Source organism: Microcaecilia unicolor, chromosome 2, assembly GCF_901765095.1.
Source record: "Microcaecilia unicolor chromosome 2, aMicUni1.1, whole genome shotgun sequence".
In the NCBI taxonomy this organism is placed as follows: domain Eukaryota; kingdom Metazoa; phylum Chordata; class Amphibia; order Gymnophiona; family Siphonopidae; genus Microcaecilia; species Microcaecilia unicolor.
Window position 1 is genome coordinate 296,340,996 of NC_044032.1, and position 18,603 is coordinate 296,359,598.

Here is an 18,603-nt window from a genome sequence, read left to right on the forward strand (position 1 = left end):
TCGCGGAGTGTCGCACCGGACGCCATCTTGGATGCGCAGCATGTCTCTCCCCCGCTCTTGCGAGCGCCGGTTGAGGGTGCGTCTAGGGCTGTAGCCCAGGCTGCGGAAGTGCACAGTCTGGGGGGTTTCTCCCCCGAGTTTGTTTTGCTGCTGCATCAGGCCTTCCTTATGCAAAACGCTGCCCCTGCTCCCTCGTCTGGTAAAGAGGTTGAGGCCCCCGGAGGTAAACGCCCTCGGGTTGATTCCCAGGCCTTGGAGGACTTTGTCTCCTCCGATGTAGATGAGGGCAGCGTATCGTAGTTCTCCCAACGGTCCTTTGCGGATTCCTTGGAGGAGACGGATCCCCGCTCGGATGGAGCGGATGACCCCTCTGCAGCGCGGCTCTTTAGCTCAGAGGATTTGCCCAACCTGTTAATGCAGGCCATGGGCATTTTGAAGATTTCCTCTCCGGAGGACGTCTCTCCCTCAGCCCCTGTTGGCTCTGCCATTATGCTGGGGACGAAGCGCCCGCATAGAACCTTCCACGTGCATGATGCCATGCACACCTTAATTGCGGCTCAGTGGGATGTCCCGGAAGCGAGCCTTAAAGTGGTTAGGGCTATGTCCCGCCTCTATCCTTTGCCTGAAAGTGAACGTGAGGCCTATCTGTGGCCTACCGTGGTTTCTTTAATCACTGCGGTGACTAAGAAAACGGCGTTGCCGGTGGAAGGTGGCACGGACCTATAGGACGCCCAAGACGGAAGATTGGAGGCGGCCTTAAGGTCGTCCTTTGAGGCGGCTGCTTTAAGTTTGCAGGCCTCAGTTTGCGGCTCCTATGTGGCCAGGGCGTGCCTGACTATGGTGCAGCGGGCTTCCCCCTCGGATCATTCCTTGAGGGCTGATTGGCCGGCCCTGGAATCGGGCTTAGCCTATTTGGCAGACTTGCTGTATGATGTCTTGAGGGCCTCAGCTAAAGGCATGGCTCAGACAATCTCTGCGCGGCGGTGGCTTTGGCTGAAGCATAGGTCTGCTGACCACGCCTCTAAATCCCGCCTGGCTAGATTGCCTTTTAAAGGCAAGCTGCTCTTTGGGGTCGAGCTGGACAAAATCGTGACCGATCTCGGCACGTCTAAGGGCACGAGGTTACCAGAGGTCAGGGCTCGGGCTAGTGCTCGCCCCGGTACCTCCAGAGGACGATTTCAGGAAGCCCGTCGGTACCGCCCGGGCAGGTCGGGCTCCTCTGCCCCCTCTTCCTTCAAGAGGAACTTCTCCCCCAAGCAGCATTCCTTTCGCAGAGACCGCCGTCCCGGAGGTGCTCCCTCCGGTCCTCCCCTAGGGTCTCGTACCCAATGACGGGGCCTTGGTCCACGCCCCAGTGCAGATTGGAGGACGGCTGTCCTCGTTTCTGGGCGAGCGGATCACAATAACTTCAGACGCTTGAGTGCTGGAAGTCATCAGAGACGGCTACAAGCTAGAGTTCTGCCGACCCTTAAGAGACGGGTTTGTACTCTCTCCCTGCAAGTCTCCGGTCAAGCTGTGGCAGTGCAGCAGACCTTGGACAATCTGATCCGCCTGGGTGCGGTCGTTCCGGTGCCAGAAAATCAGCTTGGCAAGGGACGTTACTCCATTTACTTTGTGGTACCAAAGAAAGGAGGTTCTGTACGGCCTATCCTCGACCTCAAGGGGTCAATCAGGCTCTTTCGCATGGAGACCCTCCGCTCTGTTATAGCGGCAGTGCAGGCAGGAGAGTTCCTGGCATCCTTGGACATCAAGGAAGCGTACTTGCATATTCCCATCTGGCCTCCTCATCAACGCTTCTGCGTTTTGCAGTACTGGGCCGACACTTCCAGTTCAGAGCCCTCCCGTTCGGGTTGGCTACTGCTCCGCGGACCTTCTCCAAAGTAATGGTGGTCATCGCGGCCTTCCTGAGGAAGGAAGGAGTACAAGTCCATCCTTATCTGGACGACTGGTTGATCCGAGCCCCTCTTATGCAGAGTGCGGCAAAGCTGTGAACCGGGTGGTTGCTCTTTTGAGCTCCCTGGGGTGGATCATCAACTGGGAGGAAAGCCAGCTGCGCCCGACTCAGTCCCTGGAGTATCTGGGAGTTCGATTCGACACCCAAGTGGGCAGAGTGTTCCTGCCAGACAATCGGATTGTCAAGCTTCAGGCTCAGATGGACCAGTTCCTAGTAGCCTCTCCTCTTCGGGCTTGGGACTATGTGCAGCTGTTGGGCTCTATGACGGCCACGATGGAAGTAGTGCCCTGGGCCAGGGCTCATATGAGACCACTACTACACTCTCTGCTGCAGCGCTGGACTCCGATGTCGGAGGATTATGCTGTGCGCCTTCCCTTGGACCCAGCAGTGCGCAAGGCGCTGAGCTGGTGGACGCAGACAGACAAGTTGTCTGCAGGAATGCCTCTGGTGACCCCGGAGTGGATTGTCGTCACGACGGACGCCTCTTTGTCAGGCTGGGGAGCCCACTGCTTGGGAAGGACAGCGCAGGGGCTCTGGTCTCCTGCAGAGGTAAAGTGGTCTATCAACCTCCTGGAACTCCGAGCCATTCGGTTGGCGCTTCTGGAGTTCATCCCGGTACTGGCGTTGAAGCCTGTACGGGTCCTGTCGGACAATTCCACGGCTGTGGCCTATGTCAACTGCCAGGGAGGTACCAAGAGCGCCCCTCTAGCCAAGGAGGCCATGAATCTATGCCAGTGGGCGGAAGCGAACCTGGAACTGCTGTCAGCGGCCCACATTGCCGGAATCATGAATGTCAAGGCGGACTTTCTCAGTCGCCATACCTTGGAGCCCGGAGAGTGGCAGCTATCTGTTCAGGCGTTCTTGGACATCATGAAGCGCTGGGGCCAGCCGAGCCTAGATCTGATGGCGTCATCGGCCAATTGCCAAGTGCCGCGCTTTTTCAGCAGAGGACGGGACCCTCGATCCCTGGGAGTAGATGCTCTTCTCCAACAGTGGCCGACACAAGAGCTTCTCTATGTGTTCCCGCCCTGGCCCATGTTGGACAGGGTGCTAGACCGGGTGGCAAAGCATCCGGGCCGGATAATCCTGGTGGGTCCGGATTGGCCCAGACGTCCCTGGTATGTGGACTTGATCAGGCTCTCAGTGGACGAACCTCTGCGACTGCCAGTGGAGCAGGGCCTGTTACATCAGGGTCCCGTGGTGATGGAGGATCCCTCCCCCTTTGGTCTTACGGCCTGGCTATTGAGCAGCAGAGTCTGAGGAAGAAGGGCTTCTCAGACAAGGTCATTGCCACTCTGCTGAGAGCGAGGTAGCGCTCTACTTCTACTGCTTACGCCAGGGTTTGGCGTACCTTTGCAGCGTGGTGTGAAGCAGGGTCACTTTCTCCATTTACTGCTCCAATTTCTTCAGTGCTGGCGTTCCTGCAAGAAGGTCTGGAGAAAGGCCTGTCGCTCAGTTCCCTGAAAGTCCAGGTAGCGGCCCTGGCTTGCTTCAGGGGCCGCCTGAAGGGTGCTTCCCTGGCTTTGCAGCCAGATGTGGTGCGTTTCCTCAAGGGAGTTAATCACCTGTGCCCTCCTCTGCACTCAGTGGTGCCTGCGTGGAATCTCAACCTGGTGCTAAGAGCCTTACAAAGCCGCCTTTTGAACCCTTGTCGAGGGCATCTCTGAAAGACCTGACGTTGAAAGCAGTCTTTTTGGTGGCTATCACTTCAGCCAGAAGAGTTTCCGAGCTCCAGGCACTCTCTTGTCGAGAGTTTTTTCTGCAGTTCACTGAGGCAGGAGTGACTATTCGCACAGTGCCTTCCTTCCTACCCAAGATTGTTTCTCGCTTCCATGTGAGTCAGCAGCTCTGTCTCCCTTCCTTTCGTAGGGAGGACTACCCAGAAGAGTATTCTGCTCTCAAATATCTGGATGTGAGACGGGTCATCATCAGATACTTGGAAGTGACCAATGATTTCCGGAAGTTGGATCATCTGTTTGTCCTGTTTGCAGGTCCTCGTAAGGGTCTCAAGGCTGCTAAGCCTACAGTGGCAAGATGGGTCAAGGAAGCCATTGCAGCGGCTTATGTGGCCGCGGGGAAGGTGCCGCCTATTCAGTTGAAGGCCCACTCCACTGGAGCTCAGGCGGCCTCGATGGCAGAGGCCGGGTCCGTCTCCTTGGAAGAGATTTGCAAGGCAGCAACTTGGGCGTCGGCCCATACCTTCTCCAGACATTACCGCTTGACTGTGGCTGCTTGGGCGGAGGCCCGGTTTGAAGCTTCAGTGTTGCGGTCAGGGATTTCAATGTCCCGCCCTGGGTGAGTACTGCTTCGGTACATCCCACCAGTCTATGGATTGATCAGCATGATGATATGGAAGGTAAAATTATGTATCATACCTGATAATTTTCTTTCCATTAATCATAGCTGATCAATCCATAGCCCCTCCCAGATATCTGTACTGTTTATATTCTGGTTGAATTTTAGGTTCAAGTTTAGTCTTCAGTTACTTCAGGAGGACTTCGTGTTCAAGTTTTTTCACTTGGATTCTTCAAGAGTTGAGACGAGTTTGTGTCACAGTGAGCTGCTGCATTCCTCTCCCCTCCGTTTTACGGGGCTGGATTGAGACTTAAATTCTGCCGGCACTCCCTCCCGCTTCGTGCGGCTGTAGGGCAGCTTTGTACCCCTCCTGCTTCGGCGGTGTTAGGGTCAGTCAGCTCCTCCCGCGGTTGCAGGATAAGCCAGATCCCCCCACATCGGCGGGGTGGTGTCCCTCCCCGCTCCACGGGGATGAGCTGGACGGATTCCCCTCCCCCACTTGTGTGGGGATGAGCTGGGTTAATTCCCCTCCCCCGTTTCGGCGGTGGTGAGCTGGGCAGAGTGTCCCTTTGTGGGTGTAATTCTCTAAGTGCTGAGTCCTGCGGATGGAGCTTTGATATCGACATACTGAGGAGTTTCCGGCAGCACATGACCACATATAGGGAGGCAAAGTTTGCTCTCTATCTCCACCTGCTGGTAGATGGACACAACCCACCAGTCTATGGATTGATCAGCTATGATTAATGGAAAGAAAATTATCAGGTATGATACATAATTTTACCTTCCCCCCACCCACCTATGAAGGCTTATTTGATATACACAATAAACAAAAGAAACTAAACAAGGTTAACAAAGAAAACCCAAACATGATTGGTAATCACCACTGAACATTGAGCCCATTGGAGTTTGAAATACTTACTTTTCCCCTATAAGGCAGCTGTAATCTTCTCGTATTTTTGTATCTCAGTGCAAACAAGGAGCCAGCTAGATAAAGTTGGACCTCTGGGATGCCTCTATTTTTACTGCCAATAAGAGAATCAATACCAAACATTCAGATAAAGGCCCCAGCCATGAGAAAGGAGCCATCCCAGCAAGCAAAGCTCAGGACTCAACTGCCACTCACAGCAACTCCACTTCTGCATATGGGACCAAACTCTGCGTCAGAATTGCCGGCTGAGAGGGCATTCCCACCACACATGTTCAAAAGTGCCCGCCACTCCACACCCACTCTAGCACAGTAATGTTTCACTGGAGATGTCGTTGGAAGAATTGATCCTAGTTGGGTACCAATATAGTTTCAAAACTATTTGGAGTTGCAATGGTTGATAATTAGAAGCAACTGAACATCTACACATATACTCATTAATACTAGACCACTCTGCTGCTTCCAACCTGAAACCCAACCAGCGCGCTCAACCTGCTTCATGTACTTGTTGTGGAGAAGGATAAACATCTGTCAAAGACTTGTAAGGAAGAGTTAACATTTTAGCTTTATCCAAGGACGTAAACAAAATGACTTCCGAAATGTGTAGGGATTTGAAAAAATGGGTATGTGCCATCAATTGCTGCAAAAACTCCCTCACTTGACAATATTGAGAAAAGGGAATTTTCATATCCAGTAAGTCTTGCAAATGGAGCCGAGTTGGAAAGACCCCCAATGGGTACAAGTCTTTACAATAAATCAATTCAAACAGCTCTATTTTTTTCCTCAAGGGAGTTAAATGCCCAGAGGTGAGGAGTGAATAGTCTCTGAGTAAACTGTAAAGATGGAACATTCTCACATTACCTACCAGTTTTTGCACCATTTCCCACTGTTATACATAATGCATGTAGAAAAATACATGGGCCATGAGAACATCCCTCTTTGTGCTCACCTCATCATTTTTTCCAGATATATTCATGAATGGAGTAGGGAGTTATATATTCTCGCTCTATTGGAATCCATAACTTTTCTGCAGACAGATTATGATGAGAGCCCGAAGAACTGCCGCTTTATAATAGAGCCCCAGATTAGGAAATCCCACTCTCCCCTTCTTCTTAGGCGTAGACAATCTACTCAGACTAATTTGAGCTCTATACCTTTCCCACACAAAAGTCCACAGAATCTTAACCCATTTTCTGAAAAGAGATCTGGGCAACACCAGGGGAAGTTTCAAAAACATAAATAAATATCTTGGAACTGTCATCATTGTAATCATTATTATTCTACCCATCCAGGAAAGGGATAACCCCTTCCATTCTCCCAGTATAGTTGTAATGGAATGTTCCAGGGGAATATAGTTTAAGCGAAATGTGATGAGGACTTTTCATTTATGTGTATTTTGACATTTTTTCAGTTGGCAACCCTGCCTATTTATGTCGGGGGGGGGGGGGGGGGCATTTTTTATTTGTTTTTTTGACTGGAATAATCCAAGTGTGCTGTGAGGCAAACCATCTGTAACCTCCTTTGTCTTGGAAGGCCGCCATCTGGTGGTGATTAGGTCAAATTATTGCCACAAGAGTCCATGCAATGGTACTTTAAGCACCAAGTGCAGGAGAGGTTCACTGTTAATGTCTTACTGTTCCTTGGATAACTGTCCCCCTTACTTGATGCAAGCTGCTCCTTTGTTTTTTCAAGTGGCTGTGTATGATTAGATTCAGAAACAGCTATCTCACGGTATATATCCATCTGAGTTGGGAGAAATAATTGTTACTTCTATATTAAAGGATTCAAAGGGAAATCTTGCCTCACCAATCTATTACATTCCCCTTTTACCACCCAAATCTCTGTTAAACAAAGAACATGTAATTTACAGTCTCTAGTTAAATCCTATACTGAAGCAGTTTTAGAGATAATTGAGTGAACATTTTAAAAATCCAATGGCCAGGGGTTGTCAAATTAACTTCACATGAAGTGATGGTACAACTTTAAAATGTGAACTTCACTCTTCCGCATCATGTACATATCTTCCCTCCTCATTCCTCTCGCTCAACAATCACATCTTTTCTATATCTTGACCCCAACCTCACTCTTCTCCCCATGTCCACCTCTTTCCATCAAACCCCTGTAGTTTGCCTCTGTCTTGAAACACTTCCCATACATATTTGAAGCCCAGAATAAAAAATGACTTGTAACAGTAATAAATTAAGCATATGAAATCTCACTCCTAACACCTATACACAAGTATAAACCTTTTCCAACTTAGATTTAACTATCAATCTTCTTCCCTGTCTGTCAACTTCTTACCTTGCTGCAGCTATTGCCATTATTTACTTCCATCTGCCTGAATTTTTATAGAAGCAATTGGTGCAGTTCAGTCCCAAAAAACAGAGACTTTGCTCTCAGAGACTGACCAAAATTGATGGTTTTGGTTCCGATGAAAATGAATCTGCGGCCAAAATCTACTGCTTGGTTTCAGCTGTAACCAAAGTTGAAGCAGAAAATGCCCTCCCCTCCCACCCCTATTCCGGCAGGAGCCCTTGTGGGACAGACTTTGGGAGTTCTCAAGTTGATGACTGACAGGAGAATGGTGATTACAGAGGCATAGAAGTGTAGTAATGGGGAGTGGTTGAAAGAGAATAGAAGCCACACAGGTTGCTCGATGGAAGAAATCTTTGAGTTAAGATAAGCACTCAGAAATTCAAGTGTTTTTGAAAATAAATGGAAAAGAATTGTTTATAGATGAAAAGTGGACTTGAAAATTGATCTACATGTTGAAGAATGATAACACAGTTATGCACAATTATAGAATTAAATAAATAGATTTAAAAAGGGACCATAAGGATTTTTGGTGTTGGTAAAGGAAAGTATTCTTTCAAGTTTCCCACCTTCTGATGATCCACAAAAATAATTTTAGTAGTTGAGAGAACTTTGTTGATTGAATGATTAATTTTCTGTTTCTTTAGATTTTAGATTGTGAGAGAATCTATATATAATATGTACACCGCTTTGGTTGCACCACAGAAAGCGATATATCACATGCTTTAACCTTACCTTATATAAACTGTACTAGACTACATATTATTGAAATGACATGAGATTCAGATTTTTTTTTTGTATGGTAACATTTATGCAGAAAATGTTCTAGTTCTGATCAGCATTTGTTGTTGGGGGAGATAGGGTTTTTGTGAATGCAGAGCATGTTTACATTTAATTCATAAGAACTGCCATACTACATCTTTCCAAAGGTCTTTGAGGGTCATGCATGCAGTGTGTCAAGTATGTGAGCATCGTCCATCAGGTGTATCTTGACTGAAAAAGAGCAAGTTCTCAACCCAAGTCTTGGGGCACACCCAGACAGTGGGTTTTTCAGTGTCCACAATAAATATGCAGAAGATAGACTTGCATATACTACCTCCTCTGTATGCAAGAATGGACTGGTATGTGGGCTTTTAATTGAAGTGGGCAGCACCATTTCTGATGAAAAGATAGGATACTAGATTTGATTAAAAAAAAAAAGCAAGAAAGCTATAGATAAGGTTTAATACCTTTCCTTAAGTTTTCTTGCCTTTAGCATAGGAATATGGCATTCTAACAATAGAAATTAGACCTGTGCTTTCAGACCCTTCTTTTAAAGCATTGTATATTTTTATTGCTTTGAAGACAGTTTGCTTATTCTTCTCCAGTAACAGTTTGGTTTTTCTGTGGTAGGTAAATAATATATATTTACTTGGTCAGAATCATAAGGATGTGGTAAATATTTTGAAGGAGCTACCTATCAGCGTGAGAATGGTGTGCTGCCGTCCAATTGTTCAACCTGATAGCCAGTCTGAAAAGATTTTCAGCCTGCCTGAAGAGATTATTCAGCCAGCAGAACAGGTGCTGTCCTTTTTCTTTTTTTCTTTTTTATTACATTTTATAATGTATTTACAATACACCTCAAAACAAAATTGTATAATAAATATTCAAACAAAGCAACCACATCAAAACATTAAAGCCCATATCAAGGGGAAGTCTTACAAAGCTATCTGAGGGGAAAAAAAAGATACAACAAAGCAAATAAAGGAAAATGAGCAGACCTGGAAAACAATTTAAACCCTAATTACCTTTTTCTTATTATATTAACCTCTGAGAAGAAGCCATTGGCTTCTTTCCTCAAAGTAGTAGATTCAGTTGTTTTTTTTTCATATCCTGCAGTTATTTTTTTATCTTACACTGTAATGCTCAAAGTGAGTTACAATCTAAAAACACCCCCCCCCCCCCAATGCCCAAGTAGGTGCATAGGTGCATTTTAGTTTAATACAGCACACAAGACACTCCCCAGCCATACTGCCAACGTACTCCGACTCCATGCAACCCAGTTGAAAGATAGATAAAAATCATCCCATCGACACACACGTAGGGCAAAAAGCTATTTGTTAAATCCTAGCCAACCATCCTTTGAATGAAATCACCCAATGGGCTACTTCCGAATATTACTAAAAATGTCTGAAGCTGTACTTCAGACCATTTCTGTTTTCTTCTTTTTCCTACAGTGCCTTGTAAAATCTTCACACTCGTGTACATTTTTCACATAGTTTAATAATGCAGTTCAAGATGCATTAAAATAGTAGTTTTGTTTCACTAGTTTACGTAACATACGCTGTGATTTCTATGGGAAAGAATATTTACAGAAGTGTTCAGAAGAAATTAAGCATAAGAAGCAAACCCAGATTAACTCCAGTTATCTATCTATCTATCTATCTATCTATTTTGCTCCAAGCCCCATAGATTTTCAGAAAGCTTTTGATAAAGTTCCTCATGAGAGACTCCTGAGAAAATTAGAGATAGGAGGCAAAGGTCTGGTGTGGATTAGGAATTGGAGTGCTACAGGGATCTGTACTGAGACCAGTACTATTTAACATATTTATAAATGATATGGAAATCGGAATGATGAATGAGGTGATTAAATTTGCAGATGATACAAAACTATTCAAGTTTGTTAAAACATGTGCGGACTGTGAAATATTGCAGAAAGACCTTAGGAAATTGGAAGACTGGGCATCCAAATGGCAGATGAAAAGTAATGTGGACAATTGCAAGGTGATGCACATTGGAAAGAATAATCTGAATCATAAATACCTGGTGCTAGGGTCCACCTTGGGAGTCAGCACTCAAGAAAATGATCTGGATGTCGTCGTGGATAATATGCTGAAATCTTCTGCTCAGTGTGTGGCGGCGACGGCCAAAAAAGCAAACAGGATGCTAGAAATTATTAGGAAAGGGATAATGAATAAGAACAAAAATGCTATCATGCCGTTATATCGCTCCATGGTGTGTCCTCACCTTGAGTATAGCATTCAGTTCTGGTTGTTGTATCTCAAAAAAGATATAGTGGAATTAGAAAAGGTTCAAAGAAGAGCAATCAAAATGATAAAGGGGCTGGAACTCCTTTCGTATGATGAAAGGCTAAAGAGGTTAGGGCTGTTCAGCTTGTAAAAATGTTGTAGAAATGAGTAGAAGTAAATTGATTTTTTTTTACTCGTTCCAAAAGTACAAAGGCTAGGGGACACTTGAGGAAGTTACATGGAAATACTTTTAAAACAGAAGGAAAACGTTTTCACTCAACGAATAGTCAAGCTCTAGAACTCTTTGACGAGGATGTGGTAACGGCGGTTATAGTATCTGGATTTTAAAAAGGTTTGGACAAGTTCATGGAGGAAAAGTCCATAGTCTGCTATTGAGACAGGCATGGGAAGCAATCGCTTGCCCTGGGATTTGTAGTATGGAGTGTTGCCATGATTTGGATTCTGCCAGGTACTTGTGACCTGGCTTGGCCACTGTTTGGAAAACAGGATACTGAGCTAGATGGACCATTGGTCTGACCCAATATGGTTACTCTTATGTTCTGAAAAAGGATGGTGGCCAGTCTGAAGGATCAGTACATAAAGTCTGCAGGGGAACCTGTGCAGTAAAAAGGCCTAGAGTGGAGTTTTCAGAAGACCTGGATGATGTGTCCCCTCTATGTGGGGATGAGCTGCTCCTGGGAGAGGAGGAGGATCCTCCGGCTGGAGTGAAGCAGGAGGAAGACTGTGGGTCGGAGTTTCCCTTGGGGGAGAAGATCTCTATAGTGTGGGGTCTTCCAATAGGATAAGCTTCAGGAACTTTTTTCAGGTTTCCCCCACATTGAATTTTGATGAGTCCTTGGGTAATATGGGAACCCAGGAATGTGAACCCCTTGCTAAAGGGGATCTGGAAGCCATCCAAGACTTTTCCCATGCTTCAGGATGTTGGGACGGTCATTCAAATACAGTGGAATTCTCCAGAGTACAGATAAAATTCCCAGAATACTGATAGAATTGAAAAATGAACTTGCGGAACTATTGTTAGTAATATATAATTTATCTTTAAAATCAAGTATGTTACCGGAAGATTTGAGGATGGCCAGTGTAAAGCCAAATTTTTAAAAAGCCTTTCAGAGGAGATCCGGGAAATTATAGACCGGTGAGCCTGACTTCGGTGCCGAGCAAAATGGTAGAGACTATTATAAAGAACAAAATTACAGAGCATATTTAAAAGCATGGATTAATGAGACAAAGCCAACATGGATTTAGTGACTGGAAATCTTGTCTCACCAATCTATTCCATTTCTTTGAAAGGGTGAGCAAACATGTGATTAAAGGTGAACCGGTCGATATTGTGTATCTGGATTTTCAAAAGGCATTTGATAAAGTACCTCATGAAAGACTGCAGAGGAAATTGGAGAGTCATGGGATAGGAGGTAGTGTCCTATTATGAATTAAAAACTGGTTAAAAGATAGAAAACAGAGAGTAGGGTTAAATGGTCAGTATTCTCATTGCAGAAGGGTAGATAGTGGGGTTCCCCAGGGGGGGTCTGTGCTGGGACCGCTACTTTTTAACATATTTATAAATGATCTAGAGATGGGAGTAACTAGTGAGGTAATTAAATTTATTCAAGACAAAATGTTATTCAAAGTTGTTAAATTGCGAGAGGATTGTGAAAAATTACAAGAGGACCTTACAAGACTGGGAGACTGGGCATCTAAATGACAGATGACATTTAATGTGAGCAAGTGCAAAGTGATGCATATGGAAAGAGGAACCCAAATTATAGCTTCGTAATGCAAGGTTCCACATTAGGAATCATCGACCAAGAAAGGGATCTAGGTGTCATTGTTGATGATACGTTGAAACCCTCTGCTCAGTGTGCGGCAGCGGTGGCTAAGAAAGCAAATAGAATGTTGGGTATTATTAGAAAAGGCATGGAAAACAAAAATGAGAATGTTATAATGCCTTTTTATTGCTCCATGGTGCAACCGCACCTCGAATATTGTGTTCAGTTGTGGTCACCGGATCTCAAAAAAGATATAGTGGAATTACTGAGAAGTTAGATGAAAATGATTTTATTTATTTATTGCATTTGTATCCCACATTTTCCCACCTATTTGCGGGCTCAGTGTGGCTTACAATACCTTGTGAAGGATGGAAATACATTGTTACAATACGATTATGGGTTACATTGTGAGGAGTTATGGGAAGACAAAGTCAAGTCTAAAATCGTGAGGGCGTGGAAACCATGTGAAGTTACAGTAGGGAAAAGATAGGCGATAGAACAATTTCAAGAGAACATAGGCTATAACATTGTATCTGTGTTTGGAGTTTGAAGTGTGGTGACAATGCGGGGTGAGAGTAGTTCAGATGGGAGTGTATTGATGCATTTCTATTAGTATGTATGGACTTCATGTGTTTTGATCCTTACAATAAAGTTTCTCCAAGAGATGAGTCTTCAGTTGTTTGCGGAAGTCGGTTAATTCGTAGATCATTTTCAGGTTGCGTGGTGGTGTATTCCAGAACTGCGTGCTCATATAAGAGAAGGTTGATGCATGCAATACTTTGTATTTTATGCCTTTGCAATTAGGGAAGTGGAGATTGAGGAAGGTTCTGGATGATCTTTTAGCGTTTCTGGGTGGCAGGTCTATTAAGTCAGACATGTATGCAGGGGCTTCACCGTGGATGATTTTGTGGACCAAGGTGCATACCTTAAAGGTGATACGTTCCTTGAGTGGGAGCCAGTGTAGTTTCTCACGCAAGGGTTTTGCGCTTTCGTATTTTGGTTTTCCGAAAACGAGTCTGGTTGCTGTATTCTGGGCTGCTTGAAGTTTCCTCAGTATTTGTTCTTTGCAGCCTGCGTATAGTGAGTTGCAATAGTCCAGGTGGCTAAGTACAAGTGATTGCACTAGGCTGCGGAATACAGACCTTAGAAAGAATGGTTTTATTCTTTTCAGTTTCCACATGGAATAAAACATCTTTTTGGTTGTGTTATTCGCGTGAGTCTCCAGTGTTAGGTGGCGGTCAATAGTGACTCCAAGGATTTTTAAAGTTTCAGCGATTGGCAGATTTAGTTTAGGTGTGTTGATAGCGGTAAATTTGTTCGTGTTGTATTGGGAGGTAAGTACGAGGCATTGAGTTTTTCTGCGTTCAGTTTTAGTCGGAATGCATCTGCCCAGGTATTCATGATGTATAGACTTTGGTTGATTTCGTTGGAGATTTCGTTAATGTCTTCTTTGAAAGGAATATATATCGTTACATCGTCTGCATATATGTAAGGGTTAAGGTTGTGATTTGATAGAAGTTTTGCCAAGGGGATCATCATTAGGTTGAGATGGGTTGGCGAGAGGGGGGATCCCTGTGGTACTCCACATTCAGGGTGTCCATGCGGTAGACGTAGTTGAATTTGATGTGACTTGGTATGAGCGCAGGGTTAGGAACCCTTGAACCAGTTTAGGACATTGCCTCCAATGCCAAAATATTCAAGTATGTGTAATAGGATTTCGTGGTCAACCATATCAAAGGCACTTGACATGTCAAATTGTAAGAGGAGTATATTGGTGCCGACAGCAATTATTTGTTTGAATTTAGTCGTTAGGGTAATTAGTACTGTTTCTGTGCTGTGATTTGACCGGAATCCTGATTGGGCATCATGCAGTATTGAAAACTTGTTAGATAATTTGTGAGTTGTTTGGTTACCATTCCTAAGGTTATTTTGGTTATTAGTGGTATAGATGCTACTGGTCTGTAGTTAGTTATTTCGCTTGCGTTTTTCTTTGTGTCTTTGGGAATTGGGGTGAGTAGAATTTTTCCTTTTTCCTTTTTCCTTTTTCCTTTGAGAAGAGTCCGTTTTGTAGCATGAAATTCACGTGGTTCGTTAGGTCTGTTATGAATTGTTGAGGTGCTGCTTTCATGAGGTTGTTTGGGCAAATATCTAATTTGCAATGGGATTTGGCGAATCTTTTGAGCATCTTAGAGATGAGGTCCTCTGACAGTGATTCAAATTCGGTCCAGATCCTGTCTGCTGGGTGTATTCCGTCTTCTGGGTCTAGACAGTTTAGGAGTGTGGCGTATTCAATAGGGCTGGTGGGAATTTTATTTCGTAATTGTATAATTTTCTCCTTGAAGTGTTTCGCGAGGGTCGTCGACCCCTGGTATATCTTTGCTGTGTTTGTAACTGGTGTGGTGTCTAGCAACTTATTTACAAGGTAGAAGAGTTTGTGTGTGTCATTGTAGTTTGGTCCAATCAATGTTTTGTAGTGTAGTCTTTTAGTCTGTTTTATGGTATATTTGTATTTCCTCTGAAGTGATTTCCAGGCATTCATTGTGTGTTCATCTTTCTTTTTGTTTCATGCGCGTTCTAGTTTTCTGACTTGTGTTTTGAGTTTTTTCAGCTCTTCAGTGAACCATGGATTTGATTTTTTCTTACATGATGTTCTGGTTTGGATTGGGGCAATTGTGTCCAATGTTGTTTTACATATGTCATCCCATTCTTGGAGGAATTAAATGGTGTCTGTATTTGTTGACCATTCATTTTGGTAGATCTGTTGCCAGAATGTTATGGGGTCTATTTTTCCTCTCGTGGTGTATGTTGTTCGTTCGTGTTTGTTGATTGCGTTTCTGTGTATTTTTCGCCAGTGGAGGGAGACATGTGCTTTATGGTGGTCTGTCCAAAGTGTGCGTGTCCGTCTTGTGTCTGTAAGTAGGAGAGTTGAGTCTGAGTCGAATTTGTGTGTAATAATGTCTAGCGTGTGTCCTTTTGCATGTGTTGGTTGAGTATTAGGTGCGTGTAGATCCCAGAGTTTTAAGAATTCTTTGCATTCTTGTGTGCCTGTTGAGGTGTCTTCTTCGAGGTGTAGGTTGATGTCTCCTATTATGAGGATGTTTGAGACAGAGACACATGTGTTTGAGATGAAGTCCATGAGTTGCGTTTGGGAGTCTTCCATTTACCTGGTGGTCTATAGAATAGGATTGTGCTGAGGTGTCCTTGTAGGTTCGGATGAGTGATTCTTGTCGAGGCTATTTCAAGTTGTGGTGAGGTGGATTCGCCAGTGGTTGTGATGGTGAACTCGGATTTGTAAATTATGGCTATTCCGCCACCATCTTTTTTCCAGTTCTTGCCCAGTGGGTTATTTTGTAATCTGGTGGGCATGTCTCTTTGATGGCAGGGTCTGTAGGGCTTTGGAACCATGTTTCCGTGATGAATAGAAGGTCTAGATTCTCTGTGGTGATCCAGTCTAGTATATCTATTGAGTTGCTTACTGCTGATCTTGCGTTGATGTATCCTAATCGGATTGAGTGGTATGGTTCAGTAGGGAGGTTAGATGTTTATTTTTATTAATTGTCTGTTTCCTCGGCGGTTGAGTTTGTCATTGTTGTTTTTTTTTCTTTTCTCTTTCTGTTGGTGGTGTTCGTATGTGGGGGTTTTTCCTTTTGGTTGGTTGGTGTATTTTTGATCTGGTGAGTTATTAATAGGTCGTGTATAGAGTTGTGGTTGGGTTGTTGTTGATGTTGGGGGTGGTCCATGCGTGGTGGATTATGGGAATGAGGTAGATTATTATTAGTAGCTTATTAGTATTCATGTTTATAATGCAGTGCACTTAGAGCCAGTTGTAGTCATGTGATAAAAGCAATACATTTAGAGACAGTTATGAGCAGGCGCTAAAGCGCTGATGCAGTGCCTTGCAAAATAAAGTATTGTCTTAGAATTAGAGAGTAGAGCTGCGATATTTGGTCAGTTAGATGTTTAGCAAGTCAGTCGAGGCAAGGCATTGAAAAGCATTTAGAAGCAGGATATTTAGAGCATTTAAAACATTTAAAAGGCCTTTAGAGTAACATATTAACATAGTAACATAGTGGACGACGGCAGGAAAAGGCCTGCACGGTCCATCCAGCTCGCCCCACAAGGCAAACCCACATGCGCTACTTCTGTGTATACTCTACCCTGATTAGTGATCTTAGTGTGGCAGGGCAATACAATCATTTATATTAGCATTAAACGTTTATGTTTAACAAGTCATTTGTAGGGCAAGCATTTAAAGCATTTAGAAGCAGGGTATCTAAGGCTGTTAGAATGTGTTTAACACAGCTATGTTTAGCAATTCATTTAAAGGCTAGGCACTGGAGAGCATTTAGAAGCAAAGCATTTGAAATTTTTTTTTTTTTAATGTGTTTAAAAGTAGCGTTGCCTTTAAAACATATATGCTAGCGAGTTTTCTTAAGAGTCCATTGTTACAATGTTTCAAACCTCCGTCGATCGTCCGGAGCAGTCTCTCATGCAACCTTCTCGTTCTGCGTGGTGTCGTGGCGGCTGGTCACGAGCCGGGTCGATCCCAGAGGGTTCGATGTGGTCGCTCTCAGCTTCATGCAAACAGCCAGGCGGTAACCGGGTTCCAAATTTAGCCCTTTGATTCTTTCAGTAAAAATTTGCCGTCTCTCTTCTCTCAGATGGAAAGTGTGCTCTCCTCTCAGCTTTTAGTGGGGCCTTTTGTCTCCGGACCCACGTTAGCCCTTTCTCCGGTGACTCTGTTCTTGCCCGGAGGAGGTATTCCACCTCTCCTATGGCTGCGGGGGTCTGGAGCTAGATCGCGATCTCTGCGGAGCCTTCTTGTTGGAACTCCGCGCGATCCTCCAATTTCCAGTGGGCTTCGTCAGTTGATTTAGATCGCTGTCTTTCAGGACACAGATCTTGCTCGGGGAGGTGAATCCTTTGCCTATGGCGTCGGGCTCGGATCGCGATTTCAACGGGGCAATTTCGCTTAGGACTCACCTAGAATTTGCTTAGAATTTGGTCCTCTTGCGGAGCTCCCGTCTCGGCGTCCGTTCAGTTCGCCATATACCAGGCAGATCTCAGCAGCGCCGGAGGTTGGAAGGCTTGGGCCCCAGCGTGAGGGAATCTTCCGCTCTCCACCTGATAAAGGGAATGGGACGACTTCCCTATGAGGAAAAGCTAAAGCGTCTAGGGCTCTTCAGCTTGGAGAAAAGACAGCTGAGGGGAGATGTGATAGAGGTCTAAAAAATAATGAGTGGAGTGGAACAGCTTGTTTACTCTTTCAAAAAATACTAGGAGTAAGGGCATGCAGTGAAGCTACAAAGTAGTGAATTTAAAATGAATCTGAGAAAATATTTCTTCACTCAACGTGTAATTAAACTCTGGAATTCATTTCCAGAGAATGTAGTAAAAGCATTTAGATTAGTGGAGTTTAAAAAAGCATTGGATGGCTTCCTAAAGGAAATGTCCATAGACCACTATTAAAATGGACTGATGGAAAATCAACTTCTTATTTCTAGGATAAGCAACATAAAATGTATTGTACTTTTTTGGGATATTTATTTATTTATTTATGGCATTTATATCCCACATTATTCCCACCCATGGACAGGCTCAATGTGGCGTACAATAGTCTATTAAGCAACATTAGTGGGGATGGGACGACTTTCCTATGAAGAGAGGCTGAGAAGGCTAGGGCTTTTCAGCTTGGAGAAGAGACGCTGAGGGGAGATATGATAGAAGTGTATAAAATAATGAGTGGAATGGATCGGGTGGATGTGAAGCGACTGTTCACGCTATCCAAAAATACTAGGACTAGAGGGCATGAGTTGAAGCTACAGTGTGGTAAATTTAAAACGAATCGGAGAAAATTTTTCTTCACCCAACGGGTAATTAGACTCTGGAATTCATTGCCGGAGAACGTGGTACGGGCGGTTAGCTTGACGGAGTTTAAAAAGGGGTTAGATAGATTCCTAAAGGACAAGTCCATAGACCGCTATTAAATGGACTGGAAAAATTCCTCATTTTTAGGTATAACTTGTCTGGAATGTTTTTACGTTTGGGGAGCGTGCCAGGTGCCCTTGACCTGGATTGGCCACTGTCGGTGACAGGATGCTGGGCTAGATGGACCTTTGGTCTTTCCCAGTATGGCACTACTTATGTACTTATGTACTTATTAATACAAAATACAGGAATTAGCGGCAGAGAAGGGAAAGAGGAACAACAGGAGGGAGAGGGAGAGAGGGGAAGGTGACAATTTGTCGATGTGGCTGCCTGGCTCAGAGGGATGTAACACCAGGAGGGCCCACAGCATATGCTCTACCGAGAAGGTCTTGA

The 18,603-nt window shown here is 44.6% G+C and overlaps 1 protein-coding gene across 2 annotated transcripts in view; it reads left to right on the forward strand.

The window, feature by feature from the left end:
* Positions 1-18,603, forward strand: part of MPDZ (multiple PDZ domain crumbs cell polarity complex component) — a 571,809-nt gene that overhangs the window by 200,618 nt on the left and 352,588 nt on the right. For both annotated transcript variants that reach the window (XM_030194291.1, XM_030194292.1), the window contains exon 15: positions 8,880-9,047. In XM_030194291.1, the coding sequence (XP_030050151.1) occupies positions 8,880-9,047 (168 nt within the window). The remainder of the gene's footprint in view (positions 1-8,879; positions 9,048-18,603) is intronic.